Source organism: Erythrolamprus reginae, chromosome 6 (genome assembly GCF_031021105.1).
Source record: "Erythrolamprus reginae isolate rEryReg1 chromosome 6, rEryReg1.hap1, whole genome shotgun sequence".
NCBI lineage: Eukaryota > Metazoa > Chordata > Lepidosauria > Squamata > Dipsadidae > Erythrolamprus > Erythrolamprus reginae.
In genome coordinates, this window is record NC_091955.1 from 35,500,271 (window position 1) to 35,516,546 (window position 16,276).

At 40.3% G+C, this 16,276-nt stretch overlaps 1 protein-coding gene across 1 annotated transcript in view; it reads left to right on the forward strand.

Moving 5' to 3' along the window:
• DOCK4 (dedicator of cytokinesis 4) overlaps positions 1-16,276 on the forward strand; it is an 826,344-nt gene that overhangs the window by 145,992 nt on the left and 664,076 nt on the right. Inside the window, exons 8-9 of the mRNA XM_070755516.1 lie at positions 7,537-7,621; positions 7,989-8,140. Of these exons, the coding sequence (XP_070611617.1) occupies positions 7,537-7,621; positions 7,989-8,140 (237 nt within the window). The remainder of the gene's footprint in view (positions 1-7,536; positions 7,622-7,988; positions 8,141-16,276) is intronic.

Consider the following 16,276-nt stretch of genomic DNA (forward strand, 5'->3'; position numbering starts at 1 on the left):
GTAAGACAGTTTTTATTTGCCCTTCTGTCTATTTGAGATCAGAAGATGTTTGTCTTAAATTGTGAAGGCTCCAGGCAAAAAGAAATGGTAAGAAAAGCCCTGTAGTTTTTTGAATGCTGCCAATTGCCTGAATTTATACCCTTCTTTGTTCAGTAACATAGAATGGCATTGTGTTATGGTTTGGATGTTCCAGAGAGATAGCAGGAGCTGACCAATAAAGCTCATATGCAGATGACATGGCTCCCAAATCAACACAGACTGTGGAAACCTTTGCATCTCATTTGGCAACCAAGGACACAGAATAAGGAGGAGGAATGGAGAGGCACACACTGCAAGATGCTTGAGGTCCAGTGTAATGTTTCCGCAATCTGTGTTGATTTAGGGAACCATATCATCTGCTGATATTCATCCACTATGCTTCATTAAGTCCAGGATCAATGCAACCATCTACTGGTAGATTTTGGTGTGCTCCACACTTCCATCTGCATATGCATTTTATCGGGATTGTGACTTAAATTTTCCAGCAGGATTTGGCACCTGCCCACACTGCCCAAAGCACCAAAACCTGCTTCAATGACTGTGGGATTACTGTATCCCCCCTCCCCTGTCACATAATTGTGATCTGGATGCTCCTCATGTGATGACCATTTGCAGTCACCATCTATTGGCTTCCCCAGAAAATCAATGCCGAGGCCAAAATGGAAGCTTGCAAATTGTGTGGCTTGCTACTCTATTGTGTCTGGGGGCTGGCTGAAAGACTTGCTGAATTCTTTCATCAGAATGGAGAAATGGAGCTCATATCCTGAAGATCCAACCTCTATTATTGCAATCCATCAGAGCATTTCCTTCCAATGCATTGAGGGGAGATAAACTCCTCTTGGGGAGTCAAACGTATCCTGGACAGTGGAAAAACAAAGTTGAGATCCTGAAGATCCAAGCTCTGATCTTAAATCCTGATGGAACTGTTTCCTTCTGTGCCTGGAGGAGAGCTGAACTCAGCTTGTAGCTATTCTGTTCTGTCTGCTTAATGACCACAACCAAGATTCAGTCATTGAGTCACATTCATTTAATGATCACTTTGCTCAACATCCAAGATTCTGGTCCCAATTGTATTTGTAACTGGAGGGCTATCTATATTGTGGGATTGTGTCAAGAGCAAATGTTCCTTAAATGTCCCTAGGTGAAGAGAAACACTCTATTAGAGCTGACTCAAAGATTTGCTTATTTAATTTTCAAAAATAAATATTGTTAGTGCTTCTATTGCTTTTGGCTGACATTGCATCTAAATTTGTTTTGTTTTGCTGCACTGAATGAGATGAATTTCTATTGCAATAGAGTCAGAAAAAGGTACAAAGTAAGAAAAGTACCCACTGGCTCAAAGCATTCAAGAAATCTTTGCTGTTATCTGAATATTTGCTTGAAAACCTTGAGTAAATCCATCCACTGTTCGAATTTTTATGATAGACAGGTATTTCTTCATGTGTTTATGCTTACTATATGCCATTGTTTTTGAACCAGGGTTCCGCAAGTGCCAGCCAGGGGTTCTGCGACTTAATAAGAAAAAAAAAAATTAAAAAAATTAGGGCAAAACTGAGCTATGCGGTTATTAGTTGTTGCACTTGTTTACCTTCATACTACTTCCGTTTCATTGTTAGACTGTACGCCGGTGTATATTTACAATATACTTTTAATCTAAATGTATTTTTACCGCTAACATGGACCGATTTATTTAAAAAAATGAAAGTTAGATTAAGCTAATGTTACTGAGCAATCGCCTGAGATTGCATCCGAATTCACAGAGCCAACAGTGCAGAAAATTGATGCTGTCGATTCTTGTTGTAAGATTCATCAGTACAGTAACAATTATTTAACTATGGGATTCACTTGGACAGGAGATGCAGACTGTCCATCGCCTCTTTGCATTGTTTGCGGGGAACAGCTTGCTAACAGTGCCATGGCGCTGGCTAAATTGAAACGACACTTAACTACATTACATCCTGATGCAGCAAAGAAAGATGTTGCGTACTTTGAGAGAGTACTAAACTTGAACAAAAAACAAGCAGCAACATTTGAGAAAAAAGTCAATATTAATGAGAAAGCTCAAGAAGCAACCTATGCTGTTGCAGAGATTGTAGCTAAGAAAATGAAATCGCATACTATCGCTGAAACCGTAATTTTACCAGCATGCCAAGAGATGGTTAAAATTATGTTTGGACAAAATGCCATATCTGAAATCAATAAGATTCCACTGTCAGACAATATGATAAGCAGGCATACAGCAGACATGTCAACTGACATTGAAAGTAATATCCTGTTGAAGATTAAGAATCGCGGATTGTTCGCACTTCAGGTGGATGAGAGCACTAATGTCAGTGGTAAAGCACAGCTGCTGGGGTTTGTACGTTTTATTGACAATGGTGCTATTGTTGAGGATTTCTGCTGTAAAGAGTTGTTGGAAACAACGAGAGGAGAAGATGTATATGATGTTATCAGTGCATATTTGCAGTCCGGTGACTTGTCATGTAAAAGCTGCATCAGCATTTGTACAGATGGCACTCCTGCAATGATGGGAAACATCAAAGGTTTTGTGTCCTTTTGACTCTTCCTTGTTTCCTCTGTCTTGCCTTATGATGCCTAACATAATTAGTGCTGATTATTATCCCATATTAATCCTACTCCTGGTATTATATCTCACTTTCCTTCCCCCCCTTCCTCCTATTTTATTTATCACCATAAATCAGATAGGCAATTTATAATTCAATCAATCAGAAGAAAAAAGAGAGAGAAAAGAACAAAAAAAGAAAAGAGAAAAAGAAAATCATCCTAAAATAATCATAATTATTATCAAATATCTCATCTATATTACGCACAATAATCAAAGCTATTTTCAATTTTCTCATTTATAAGCCATTAAATTTTCTCCTCTTGTACAATTCTTCCATTTTACACTTTATATCACTTGCTTATATATTTGTATATATGTATAGAGTATATGTATTTTCATTAGTAAACACCCGTAAGATTAAAATATTAATAAAACCAATTCATTATGCATATTCAATTCTTTTTATAAGTTATAACTTTGTGAGAGAAGAGAAAAAGAAAGTGCTGATAGCTTTTAGTATCTTCTGGATTTTCTTAAAAGTATTTTAATTTTCTTAAAGTATTTAATTCTTATTTAATTTAAAATTATATTATTCAATGTGATTTCAACAAATCAGGCAGTCCAAATGTAATTTCAGTCAAATCAAACAGTCCAATCAGATCAAATCAGTTCAAATCGGTTCAATTCAGTCAATTTCATCTTGAACATTTTTCTCCTTCCATGCATTAGCTGATCCATCTTCTCATAGCCAAGCTATCAAAGTTTTAGACATATAGCTAACTGCTATATTTCTTCCGGCCACACAATGTCGCTAGATAATCAATTTTCCAAGTCTTTTCTGGATAGCTCTTTTATAGATCCTTCCGTTTTTTTAGTGACTTGTTCTTCCGGTATTATGTTTCTCTTTGTTTATAAAGGAAAAGAAAAATAAAGCTTCCACAGCAGAAATTTAAGGTTCCAAATTCCAAAAGGCAAATTTCAAAGAAGGACCAATTAGATAGCTAGAAAGAATCGAATGATGGGCAATTCATTACTTTTCAAAGCTTCCGCTGAAATGTCATGTCGCACAGATAGCTGCCTTCTTCAATCTCAGGCCATTTTACCTCCGTCCAGCAACCAAGCACAAAAACAAAAGTCTAAAATTCCATTCAGGCACTCTCTACTTACCACCATAGACAAGAAATCCATTCTTTCCCTCTGTAAGTAACTCCTCCAATTCTCTTTCCAGATGTAATCATTTGGCTACCATCCCGGCATCGCGTTTTTTCCGCAGCTGTGTCGGCACAGGCATGGCTGCCAGTCCGGCTTCACCACTGTCAGTGTGAGACAAGCCAGTTCACCCGGCAGGGCATGCCAGCCCCTGCCAGGCTTCTGGCAGCATCCCTGCAGGAGATATCCGGTCTGGTCCAAAAGGACCAGAACCCCCGGGCAATGGGAATTCAGGGACATTCCCAAGAGAGAGGGAATAATTCCTGCTGCTGCAGCCATCAGACCCTGCAGGCATATAGCAGACATGTCAACTGACATTGAAAGTAATGTTCTGTCGAAGATTAAGAATCGCGGATTGTTTGCACTTCATGTGGATGAGAGCACCGATGTCAGTAGTAAAGCACAGCTGCTGGGGTTTGTACGTTTTATTGACAATGGTGCTATTGTTGAGGACTTCTGCTGTAAAGAGTTGTCAGAAACAAGGAGAGGAGAAGATGTATATGACATAATCAGTGCATATTTGCAGTCTGGTGACTTGTCATGTAAAAACTGCATCAGCATTTGTACAGATGGTTCTCCTGCAATGACGGGAAACATCAAAGGTTTTGTGTCACTGGTGCGACAGATTTATCCAGATATCGTGGCCACCTACTGCTTCATACACAGAGAAGCACTGGTTGCTAAAACAGTGGGAGAAGATTTAAAATCAGTGCTGGACAAGGTGGTGAGAATAGTTCAGATGAAACATAAAAATGAGACCTCTTAAATGTTGCTTGTTTGCTAAACTTCATCAAAGCATGGAAGTGGACCATATAACACTCATCCAACAGTATGTTGGCTGTCTCGTGGAAAAGTACTATCTCGTTTATACGAGCTGAGAGAGGAACTTTTGGTGTTCTGTTCCAGTGAAAACCTGAAGGAGTTTGAAAATGCTCTGAGCAATGAGAGCTGGTCTTCTAAAGTAGCTGATCTGGCTGATATATTTCAAGAACACAACATTCTGAACAGTGGTTTGCAAGGCAGAAATGAAAACATCTTGTATTCAGGTGACAAAATAAATGCTTTTCAGAATAAAACTGTTGCTGTGGAAGAAGTGCGCAGCTGCTGGGAATTTGGAAATGTTTCCCAACATTAAGCTCACCAACCACCAAGACATTCTTGGTCATCCACCACATGGAAAGTCTGTCCAGCAATATCTGTTGACCAGTATGACTGGGTTAGGAATCCATTCATTGAGTTTGAATCGTGTGAAGGATAGTTTACTTTGAAAGAGGAAGAGGAACTGGCTAGCATTGCAAGTGACAGAATGCTTAAACTCAAACATGCAGAGCTCAACATGGATACCTTTTGGTTGTTGGTTGAAAACGAATATCCTGCAATTGCTGAGAAAGCTTTGCGACTTCTGTTGTTTTTTGAATCCTCCTCCACCTGCCCAGGAAGCTCATCCCTCTTGCCTACAAGCAGTTTAGCCTCAGCATATCACGCCCCAACTTGGAGTGCTTCAAGAAGCTGGTGCCCAGCATCTTCTCGGGCACGAGAGCAGCTCACTCGAAAGGCCGCCGGGGGCTGCAGCAGCCTCGCCGGCCAGCCCGATCCAAGTAAAGGGGCAGCCTCAGCAGGAGGGGTATTGGTCAGGCACTGCACCAAACCAGGAAACCTCCAGCCATCCTGCCGCCCTCTCCAAATCTCTCTGGCCGCCCAAGACTGCTCAGGGAAGCAGCTGGTCTACCAGCAGGGAAGGTAAGGTGTGGGGCTCAGGAATGAGGAGCGACAGGAGCCCCCGCCCATCTGCCAGGGGAGAGGAATCGGGACGCGATTGGGGACCGATCCCTCTCTGAAGCCTGTGCACTGTGCTTCAGGGGCAACCCACCAGGCCACTGGGAGAGGCCCACACAGGCTGCTTCTAAGTCTTGGGTGAGGCAGAAGTCCTATGTCCCCCCCCAGCCCCCCCATCCTCCTTCCAGGCCTTGGGGGAGATCGGGGCAGCTCTGGGCTATAGGATGGAAGCAGCTGGTACAATGAAGGGATTCCTGGCAGGATCCAGAGCTGAGGCAGAGACAGACCAGCCTCTGTTTGCGACACAATGGGCCTGGTTTGCACAACAGCAGCCTCTTCCGGGAACTGCGTGAGGGGGGGGGACTCTGAAACAATGACTGAGGCAATGATACCCACCACTGGGCAGCTGAAGAAGCAACTCTGGGTGCTGTGAGTGCCAGCCTGGCCCCACTCACATGGTGATTCAGGGGGGGGGAGGCGCCCTTCTCTCCCTGCAGGCTCCCACAGCAAGAGCAAGTATTTCTCTTGCATTTAACTGCACCCCACCTTTAAAGTGGGGGGGGACTTAGGTTAGGGGGATAAGCAGAGGAGGTCCCTTGCAGAAATCCTGTCACTCCCCCTGCGCCCTCCCCCCAGGAAGCTACCCATCCCCCATGCTGGATCCAAGGAGACACAAACATTGCCTTGAGAAGGGGCAAAGGAGAATTCCCACCTCCGTGCACTTTTTATAATGATATAAAGGTAAGAATTCGACTTGTTCTATGGACCAAAGTACAGCATGCAAAGCCATTTTAATAGCATATTTAGAACCATTTCCTTTTTAAAGGTTTTTCAAAAAGTGCTGACAGGAAGATGGGATGAATCAATTATTGCTCTTCTGTGAAAATTGTGAATCCTTCATCCGGGATCGGACGCGCGCCGGGCAGCCAAGTGTGTCACTCTGCCAGGCCCAGGGATGCAGGACTCGGCACCCTGGGACTTACTGTCTTCTCTGCTCACCTGTCCATCGACGCCAGCCTGCCGGGGCTCTGGACTGCCAGGATATCCTCGTTTCCAATCCTTGCTTTTCCCTCATGTTGTTTGTTTGTCATTCCCCCCCAATAAGGATTAGTAACACACACACACACACAGTTTTGCAGCTCTTCTGGAGAGAATTGCACCCTCTCCCATCTCTTTGGTTCTCCCACCTTGTTTGTTTCCACCACCTCTATCTACCTGGTGGTTGGCTGGGCAACTGAACCAGAGCCTGTCCTGGGGCCTGCCGAGGTATAGGCCTTGGATCCTCAGAAGAGCGCCACTCCCCTTGCATGTGGGTCGGGAGCAAGGACGTATGTGTGTGTGTGTGTGTGTGTGTGTGTGCGTGTGAAAGATGTAGATAGATGTATAGAACATATAAATATATCTTCCAGGGATAAATAAATGGGTGGAAGAAGTTGCAGTTTTTCACAAATGTTGCAAACTAGCTGTTTTTTAAACTTTTCCACAACCCTTATGAATATTGGAAACTGGCAAGGCGCGGGCTTTAGTTGAAAGCAGCCCTTTGTTTTAATTCTAACTTTTACACTGATTTCAGGATAAAAACATAGCCTATTTTGCTTTCCTAAGCTGTTCTTTTCCTGGACTGTGTTGTCAACAATGTGAATTATTTGCTATTAATCCCTACTGGTGTTTTAGCACATAATTTTTAAATTTAGATAATAGGTAGAGAGTGAATAAAGAATAAAACCATGCAATAGAAATGGCAGAAATGTGTTCTATTGTTCTTTTTATTATCTGTAATTTGCAGTAATCATACATGGTACATTGTATATTTTTCTGTTAAATGTGCAGGGATAATGGTAACAAGAATGACAGATTGCTTTAAATTTAAACTGTATATTTTCTATATATTTTAACTAACAATTTTAAACCATTCTTCTAATTAGACTTTTTGTACACATTTACAGACAGCTAGGGTTAGATTTGGTTCCAAGAAAAGAATATGCAATGGTGGATCCAGAGGAAATCAGTATTACAGAGTTGTACCGATTGGTAAGCAAGTAACTCACTTTATTTATGGGGGAATGCTGCTGTATTGCAATCTCTCTCTCTCTCCCCCCCCCCTCTCTCCCTCTCTCTCTCCCTCCCCTAGCCTCCCTCTTTATCCTCAGGTTTCTGGGAAAGAGTGCTAAAATGTAATGCATATGTGAAAAAGTGACCTTTGTGTTTATCTGAAATAATTGACTAATGAATCTAGAAACAAGATGTTGTCTAGTATTGTCTCACAAGAAACAATTTATATTACAAGTATTCGATAAAAATAAAGTTATGAGCAATATAATGCCTTCCTGTATGTTTATATTTCATGAATTTAAAAAAGCATAAACTGGTTTGATTTTGTGTGGCACTCTCTACTTAGATGGAGCATCGTCATCGCAAAAAAGAGACACCAATCCCAGCAAGCAGCCACCATCTCTTTGTACAGATGAAGAGTTTGGTGTGTTCCAATCTAGGAGAAGAACTAGAAGTAATCTTCTCACTTTATGATAGTAAAGAGAATCGACCAATCAGGTAGCACCTTCTTTTTAATAAAGAATGAAGAAATATACAGCTTCATCAGTTCTTGTATTAACTGGATAACAAAGTAATTCTGACTTTTTAACACTAAATCTTGAAGTCTATAAATATAGTCCCAGATGTATTTAATGTTGTTGTTGGTATTGAATGCTTTTAATCTGGGTCTAAATCACTGGACATGTGGTTTTGATATATGGATACAGAAAATTCTTACTCCCTTTACTGGATCTCACAAAAGTGTTAGCTAATGGATCTAATAACCAATAGACCTCATAGAGATAGGGACGCTTATAGTGTGTTAAGTCCTTGTTTTTTATTTAGAATGAGCACAATATTGCAACTTATAATAGACAATGGTTTGTGCCCTGGGATCCTAATAATGATGCATTATTATTTTATTTTAAACAATTGTTAAAATTTACAGTTGCTTAGTGTGAAGTATGATTTCAAATGTATCATGGATAGATAAACCTAATATAATTGTAAATTTCCCTTTAGCTCACACTATAGTTTCTGTGGAATATATATTTGCTATAAAATGGTTACATAACATAAAATCTGATTAAATATTGCCAGTGATATTACTGACAATAATACACATTTTTTTTCTTATGTTCACATGATTGTTTCCCTTTTAACTCATGTCTTTTTTATTGTTTTCTATAAAGTGTCATATATAAATAAATAAATAAATGTGTGTGTGTGTGTGTGTGTGTGTGTGTGTGTATATATTTGTTTTTGTAAATTTTCACGGGTATATGTATGTAGATTGTTCTGAGTTCGGGTTTTGCCCTGTGTAATATTTTGCATGTTTATGCGACGTTTCGGCGAAATCACATTCACCATCATCAGGCTGAAGTTTCCAAGCTTCGTGCTGTTGTAAAATGGAATGTTTGCAACTGTCATTTCTTCCTAGTATATAGTGTGGGGGTGGAGATTTGGTTTGAATGTAGCAAATAGATTGGGTGATTATGTTTCAGTGATCTGATTGGTTGGTGTAATCATAATTATTAGAAGGATTGACATGGTGATTTTTTTGAAGTGTTTTTGTTTAAGGCTGGTTTCCAAATTTCAAAATTCCAAATTCATAATTATTAGAAGGATTGACATGGTGATTTTTATGAGGTGTTTTTTTTGTTTAAGGCTGGTTTCCAAATTTCTGGTAGGCGGGACGTGTCATCTCTTTTATTTATGCAAAGGGGGCTCCTCTCAATTTCTATGGCTTCTAGAGCAATTCTTCTATATAAATTCTCTGTTTTGTGAAGTAATTTAGTTTTTTCAAAGTCAATTTCGTGCCCTGTTTTTTTAATGTGCTGGACAAGGGAGGAAGTCTTTTCTTCTTTTTTAACTGCATTCACATGTTCTGCAAGGCGTGCACTTACTCTTCGGTTGGTTTGTCCAATGTATGTGGCTGCACATGTTTTGCAAGGGATTTCATAGATTCCTTGGTATTCCAATTGGATTTTATCTTTGGGGCTCCTTAGGATATTAGATATTTTTTGGTTGGTGCAAAATGAAGTTTTGATGTTATGTTTGTGCAGAATTTTACTAATTTTGTCTGTGGTGCCCTTTACATCAAGGGCACCACAGACAAAATTAGTAAAATTCTGCACAAACATAACATCAAAACTTCATTTTGCACCAACCAAAAAATATCTAATATCCTAAGGAGCCCCAAAGATAAAATCCAATTGGAATACCAAGGAATCTATGAAATCCCTTGCAAAACATGTGCAGCCACATACATTGGACAAACCAACCGAAGAGTAAGTGCACGCCTTGCAGAACATGTGAATGCAGTTAAAAAAGAAGAAAAGACTTCCTCCCTTGTCCAGCACATTAAAAAAACAGGGCACGAAATTGACTTTGAAAAAACTAAATTACTTCACAAAACAGAGAATTTATATAGAAGAATTGCTCTAGAAGCCATAGAAATTGAGAGGAGCCCCCTTTGCATAAATAAAAGAGATGACACGTCCCGCCTACCAGAAATTTGGAAACCAGCCTTAAACAAAAAAAAACACCTCATAAAAATCACCATGTCAATCCTTCTAATAATTATGAATTTGGAATTTGGAAATTTGGAAACCAGCCTTAAACAAAAACACTTCAAAAAAATCACCATGTCAATCCTTATAATAATTATGATTACACCAACCAATCAGATCACTGAAACATAATCACCCAATCTATTTGCTACATTCAAACCAAATCTCCACCCCCACACTATATACTAGGAAGAAATGACAGTTGCAAACATTCCATTTTACAACAGCACGAAGCTTGGAAACTTCAGCCTGATGATGGTGAATGTGATTTCGCCGAAACGTCGCATAAACATGCAAAATATTACACAGGGCAAAACCCGAACTCAGAACAATCTACATATATATATATGTGTGTGTGTGTGTGTGTGTGTGTGTTTTCGTAGATTTTCATGGGTACAGGTATGATGGTCTTGGTATATTCGGGTTTCTTCCCATGTAGGATTTGGAAATTTCTGGCGACGTTTCGACGAGGTCCCACTCGTCATCTTCAGTCTGGTGTTTCTGTCCTTGTTCTAGGGTGAACACAGCGAGACCTGAGCTGCCTTCCTTCTATAAATACTGGTGGCTGGGTGTGGTTTGATGGCTCAGCATTTGCCTGCTGTGTAGAAACTTCCTAGTGAGTCAGTGGGGTAACACCTGGGGTCGTTGATGTAACTGAGGTATGCTGATTAGTTAATGGTTGTAGATTAGGCATGATATCCTGAGTAGTTGGAGCTTGCAGGCTTGCAAAACAATCAAGTAGCTTGCAAGCTCCAACTACTCAGGATATCACGCCTAATCTACAACCATTAACCAATCAGCATACCTCAGTTACATCAACGACCCCAGGTGTTACCCCACTGACTCACCAGGAGGTTTCTACACAGCAGGCAATTGCTGAGCCATCAAACCACACCCAGCTACATAGTGGCCGCTGTTGCGTAACTTGCTGCGGTGGGTAAAATACCCCCCCTTTATCTTGCAACTGCTGTGGGGGAATCCTCCCTCCTTTCGCTTGCAACTGCTGTGGGGAATTCAACCCCCCCTTCTCTTTTAGCTTGTAAAGGAAAGGCTTCTCTTTGTGACGTGGCAGCAGGGTAGAAATGGGAGATTATTGAGGCGTGCCCAGTGTTAAGTGGGTCATCCATAGAAATTGAGTGGGTGGTTTGACTGTGTTGCGCATGACTGCCATCGGCTGGATAGGACAAAGAAATTCCATCGCTATCAGCTTGTTTGGATTGCGCATGCGTAGGATTTGCCAGAGAAACACACTCCATCTTTTCAGTTATTAATTTTAACTGCAATTTCTTTAATTCCCTTAACTCTTTTCTTGACTCAGTCACTTGTTGCAGGTAACAAAAATAAGAATCTTGCTGCTCAATATTTTTGCCACAAGGTAGATTATCAAGGTGAATACAGAATAACTCTAAACTCCGAATTTCATTCTCAAGCTTTCCAATAATTTCCTCAATTCTTTCTAGATTCAAGGCGGTTCCCTTAATTCGAATAGAAGTCAGAGAGACCTGATCATCAGTGTGCTTTGTCTTAGCAGTAGCTTTGAAAGGCAAAGTTGATGACTGGAGGCTTTGAGTTTGAGTTAGAGTTTCCTCCTCTACCTCTTCATCACTCGGCTGAGTAGAAGTAGTGTCTATGGGGACCCCAAGGACTGTTTTAACTTCATCTCCATTCCCCTTCTCAATCATGTAAGAGTGACTTACAGTTTGTTGAGGATCATCAGCATCAGAGGGTTCCAGCATACGCTGCTGAGACATGATGAAATTCCTTTTCTCTTCCGTAGTATGAATGAGGTCTTTAAGGGCAGCTAGCTGTCCGTCGGAAATTGCATCGATGTAACTCTGAGTTAAAGGATTTTTCTTCCTTTTAGCTGGGATCGGGGAAACAGCCAGTGTGCTTACGGTATGTAAGCTCTTGTTGCTTTAATAAGGAACCAAACTCTCGGTACCATGTTGGATCAGAAAATCTTACCAAGCAGAGTACTCAGTTCGCTAGAACTGAAGTAAGGCTTTCCGGAGGTCAATGGATATTAAAGCACAAGCATTCATGTTAAAATGAATCAAACTTTTATTATAAAAAGTAGAAAAAATAAGTTTAGCCGGGAGCGGCTGAAAATATGTCTACATCTCTAAAAGACAAAGACCAGAAGAGTATGGCATCTTCGTCTCTTCCTGCAAGGAGGAGGAAGTGAGCAAAGCACCGTTACATCATAGAGAGGGAGGAGCTACATTAATAAACAGAGTTAACTATCTAACTACTGGATGTTTCTTAATGTCTTTGGAGGCTGTCAATCCTCAGCGTGACAAGTACTTCTGCAGCAAAGTCTTTAAAGATCTGAAAGGTCTCAGATTTTTGTTTCATTAGGTACACATACCCATATCTAGAATAACTACAAATAATAGTGAAAAAATACTTACAGTTACTTTTAGTAGGCCGAAATGGACCAACAATGTCGGTATGAACCAAATCAAAAATGCGTGTAGACAAACGTGTGCCATGCTTAGCGATAGGTGCTGCTTTTGATTTGGACAAGGTACAAACCAAACAGTCTAAATGAACTTTGCAATTACTATCAACCTTAAAACCATTTACAAATTCAGACTGGGTAAGATGCATGGCCCAAACAACGGTGCCATCTGTGAATACACCTGAAATGAAAATATTTGTTTGTTAATACAGGTTTAACATTTGAAACATCATTTGGAACCTCTTGCACCTCATTGGCTTTAGGAGCCTTTGTTTCTATAGTGGCAACAGGTTTTCTCTCTGGACCTGTGCTTTTGCCCTTTGGAACTTTTATAATTACATCAGCTTTTACATGAGAATCTGGCTTTAAGTAGTAAACACCTCTGATTGGAAAAGCAGTAGCAATTACTCTTCCGTTTTTGACAATGTAGCCTTCATTTAGTTTAAAAGTCACTTCAGAACCTAAGTCTTCATTTAGGCGATATGTGCTAAGTAAGTTGCTTGTAGCTTGTGGAACATATAGAACACGTGGGATGAGTTGGTCTAATTATTTTATGTAGACTGTTCCTTCTCCTTCAACTTTGCATAAGTGGTTTGATACTGCATGCAGTCCTTTGATATCAGTCTTATAAAATTTTGTGAAAAGTTCCTTTTGGTAGGTGATGTAAAAAGCTTCTCCCTGTCTAATGCCCATAAATGTTGAATGTCGTACTGTGGACTCTTTTGTGGAACATTATTCAGGATGAAAGAATTGATGTAAGGACGTGGCTCACCTCTCGAACCTCGTTGAGATGATCTCTAGTTGGTGGAGCCTCTGCTTCTGGAACCCCTAGGATCTGTTCCTCTGGGCTGAGCAGGATATTGGGAGCGTTGAGAATCACCAGATTGAGAGCGTTGAAAATCATTTCTTCTAGGCTGATTGTGCCTTGAATATCTTGAAGTGTAGCCCCTTTGTTGATAGCCTCTACTCATTGTAGGTTTGTATCCAGATGCTGTAGTTTTAAGTCTACTTTGCATAATCACTTCTTCTATTAACAATTTGCATACTCTAGCCATTGTGCGTTGAGCTAGAGCTATGTTATTATATTTTGTAATAGCATCTTTCCATTCATGATTGAGGGAGGTGATTATTGCTGTATTTACCTGCAGCTGATCAATTTGATAGCCTTGCTCTATTAGATCATTTTGCATTGCTAGCATCTTAGATAAGTGTGGAGCAATTTTCTCTCCAGGCTTTAATTTTGTAGTGTAAAATTCAGTGAACAACAAACTGGTCTATAAAGTTCATCTAGAGCTATGATTAAATCATTTGCAGTAATGTCATGTGGAAATCTAACTGACAAATCGGTATCGAGAGACATAAGTATCAAGAGTGTTGCACGTGTATTAGAAACTCTTTCTTCATCAGTCCACTGTCTATTGGGTGGATCAAAAGCCATATGATCCACTCCTTCAGCAATTAAAATCAGTCTTATTTCATGCAACCAAGTTTTATAATTTTGTCCATTATTCTTTAATCTTGACTCACCTTTCAATGTTGCTAAAGTACAGGTTGCCTTTGAATTGCAGCTGGCATGGCTGCTTGTTGTGGCATCTGGGGTGCTTGGACTGGTGGCGGTTGAACTTGAAGAACTGGAGCTTGTGGTCGTTGGTTCTGTTGCATCTGTGCACCTTGGCTTGCTTGCGGTACTTGTGGCTTAATTGAAGGATAGTAACGGACAACGTGCTCTCCATATTTCAATTGATCTGAAAAAGAACTTGAAATTTCTTTTAAATGGGATGTACTTTTAAATTTAATATCTTGTACTCCACTAGATGTCGTGGCAGGATAACTTTTAAATTTTTCAGAAAAATCCCTTTGGCCAGACCGCAAAGTTTTTGTTTGGCCACCAGATGGTGCTGCAGGATAACTTTTGAGATTTTCTGAAATCTCTTTGTGTTCGTGGCATGATGAGTTTCAATTTCCTGCTTTTCTTGCTGCTGGATAGAAAACGTTCCAAACTCTCTCTCTAAAAGATTCATTTGAATTTCTCTCAATCTATTTAATTGTTTCCTGTATTTATAAATATCATCCAAGCAAGCATTAGAGACCAGCATCTCCTTCTCATTTAAAATAGTTCCCCTATTATCATGGAAATCTGCAGAATATGCCTGGGTGTCCTGGAGGGTCTGTTCTAGATGGGCTATCACGTTATTTATTCTGTCAATATCATTTATTGAATCCAGGCTACCAGTGGAACTTCTAAGAGACTCTCTGTCTTCGCAATGCTTTCGTTTCTGCTTTGCCTTTAGCGAGGGGCCATATTGGGTAAAACGCACTGCTTTCGGAGATTGCCTGGCTGGCTGACTCAGAGGGGATCATTACAGCTTTTTCTAAATTACTTGGGTCATAAATTGGCTGGCTTGGAGTTTCTAAAGTTTTTATTGTTTGTGCATCATAAATCACTTGCTGGCTTTCAACATTTGAAAGAGTATCGGCACTCACGGTTTGTTGCTGTCTCTCTTGGGTCAGCTCTTCTCTTGTAATGAAGGTTTCTTCATCTGCTGGATTCTTTGTCTCATGAGAGATTTGTTCTTCCATCATTGGAATTCTTTTCTCCTTGGAATTATTTATAAGAGCCAGCAAATCATCTATCTGATCACTTGACATTTGATCAATAAAGGACTGAGAAAATAATTACAAAGTATAATTGCTTTTAGATTTATTATTACAAACCGACCTCTGCTGCCATGTCAGAAATATGCGATATATTACAGTCCGTATGAACTATAATAAATCATTTGTGGAGGTGATGGATTAAAAAAGAGAATTTGCTTTCAAACAAGGTTTATTTTTATTATAAAAGTAGAAAAATAAAGTAAGCCATGAAAGGCATATAAAATGCGTCTTCACATCATGGCAGCTAACAAAGAACAGAACAATACAATATGGAGAACCTCTGGAGGACGGATGTGATGCATTAATGATGGGGCAGGATTTTACATCATAATAGGTGGAGTTAATAAAACACACACACTGTTAACTATTTAATTACTGAGTAACTCTGAATGTCTCTGAATGTCTCTGGGGCTGTCAATACTCAGCGTGACAGCACAGAGGTCCCCCTGTTCCTTGGTGGGACCCCGAATCCCCACTGTCCGGGGGTTCTGGTTCTTTTAAACCAGACCTGATTCCTTGAAGGGGAGGTGATGCAGGAGATGCTACTGGAGGTCTGGTGTGTGGTCGGCATACCCCACCAGACATACCGGCCTAGTCTCGTGCCAGTGGTGGTGCGAAGCCGGCCAGGCTGCTTTGCCTGATTCGGCACCAGCCCCAGAGACAACACAATGCAGGGATTGAAGCCGAGAGGTAACACCTGGGAAGAGGACCTTTTAAGTGATGGCGAGGTGAAGGAAAAATTAAGCAGTGTGCTGGTGAGTGATCTCAGCCGAAAAAGGATTGGGAATGTTTTGTTTTTTTCAATGGAGCTAACTGACGGAAATGGGAGAGGAAGCGGCTATTTGGCGATGTGGTGAATAGCGGATGCTTCGGTATTTGCATATTGCCCAAGATTGGAGTATTTAAAAGAAAGCAGATTTAAAGATCCTGAATTTGGACTATTTGGATTATTTAGGCTTTTTT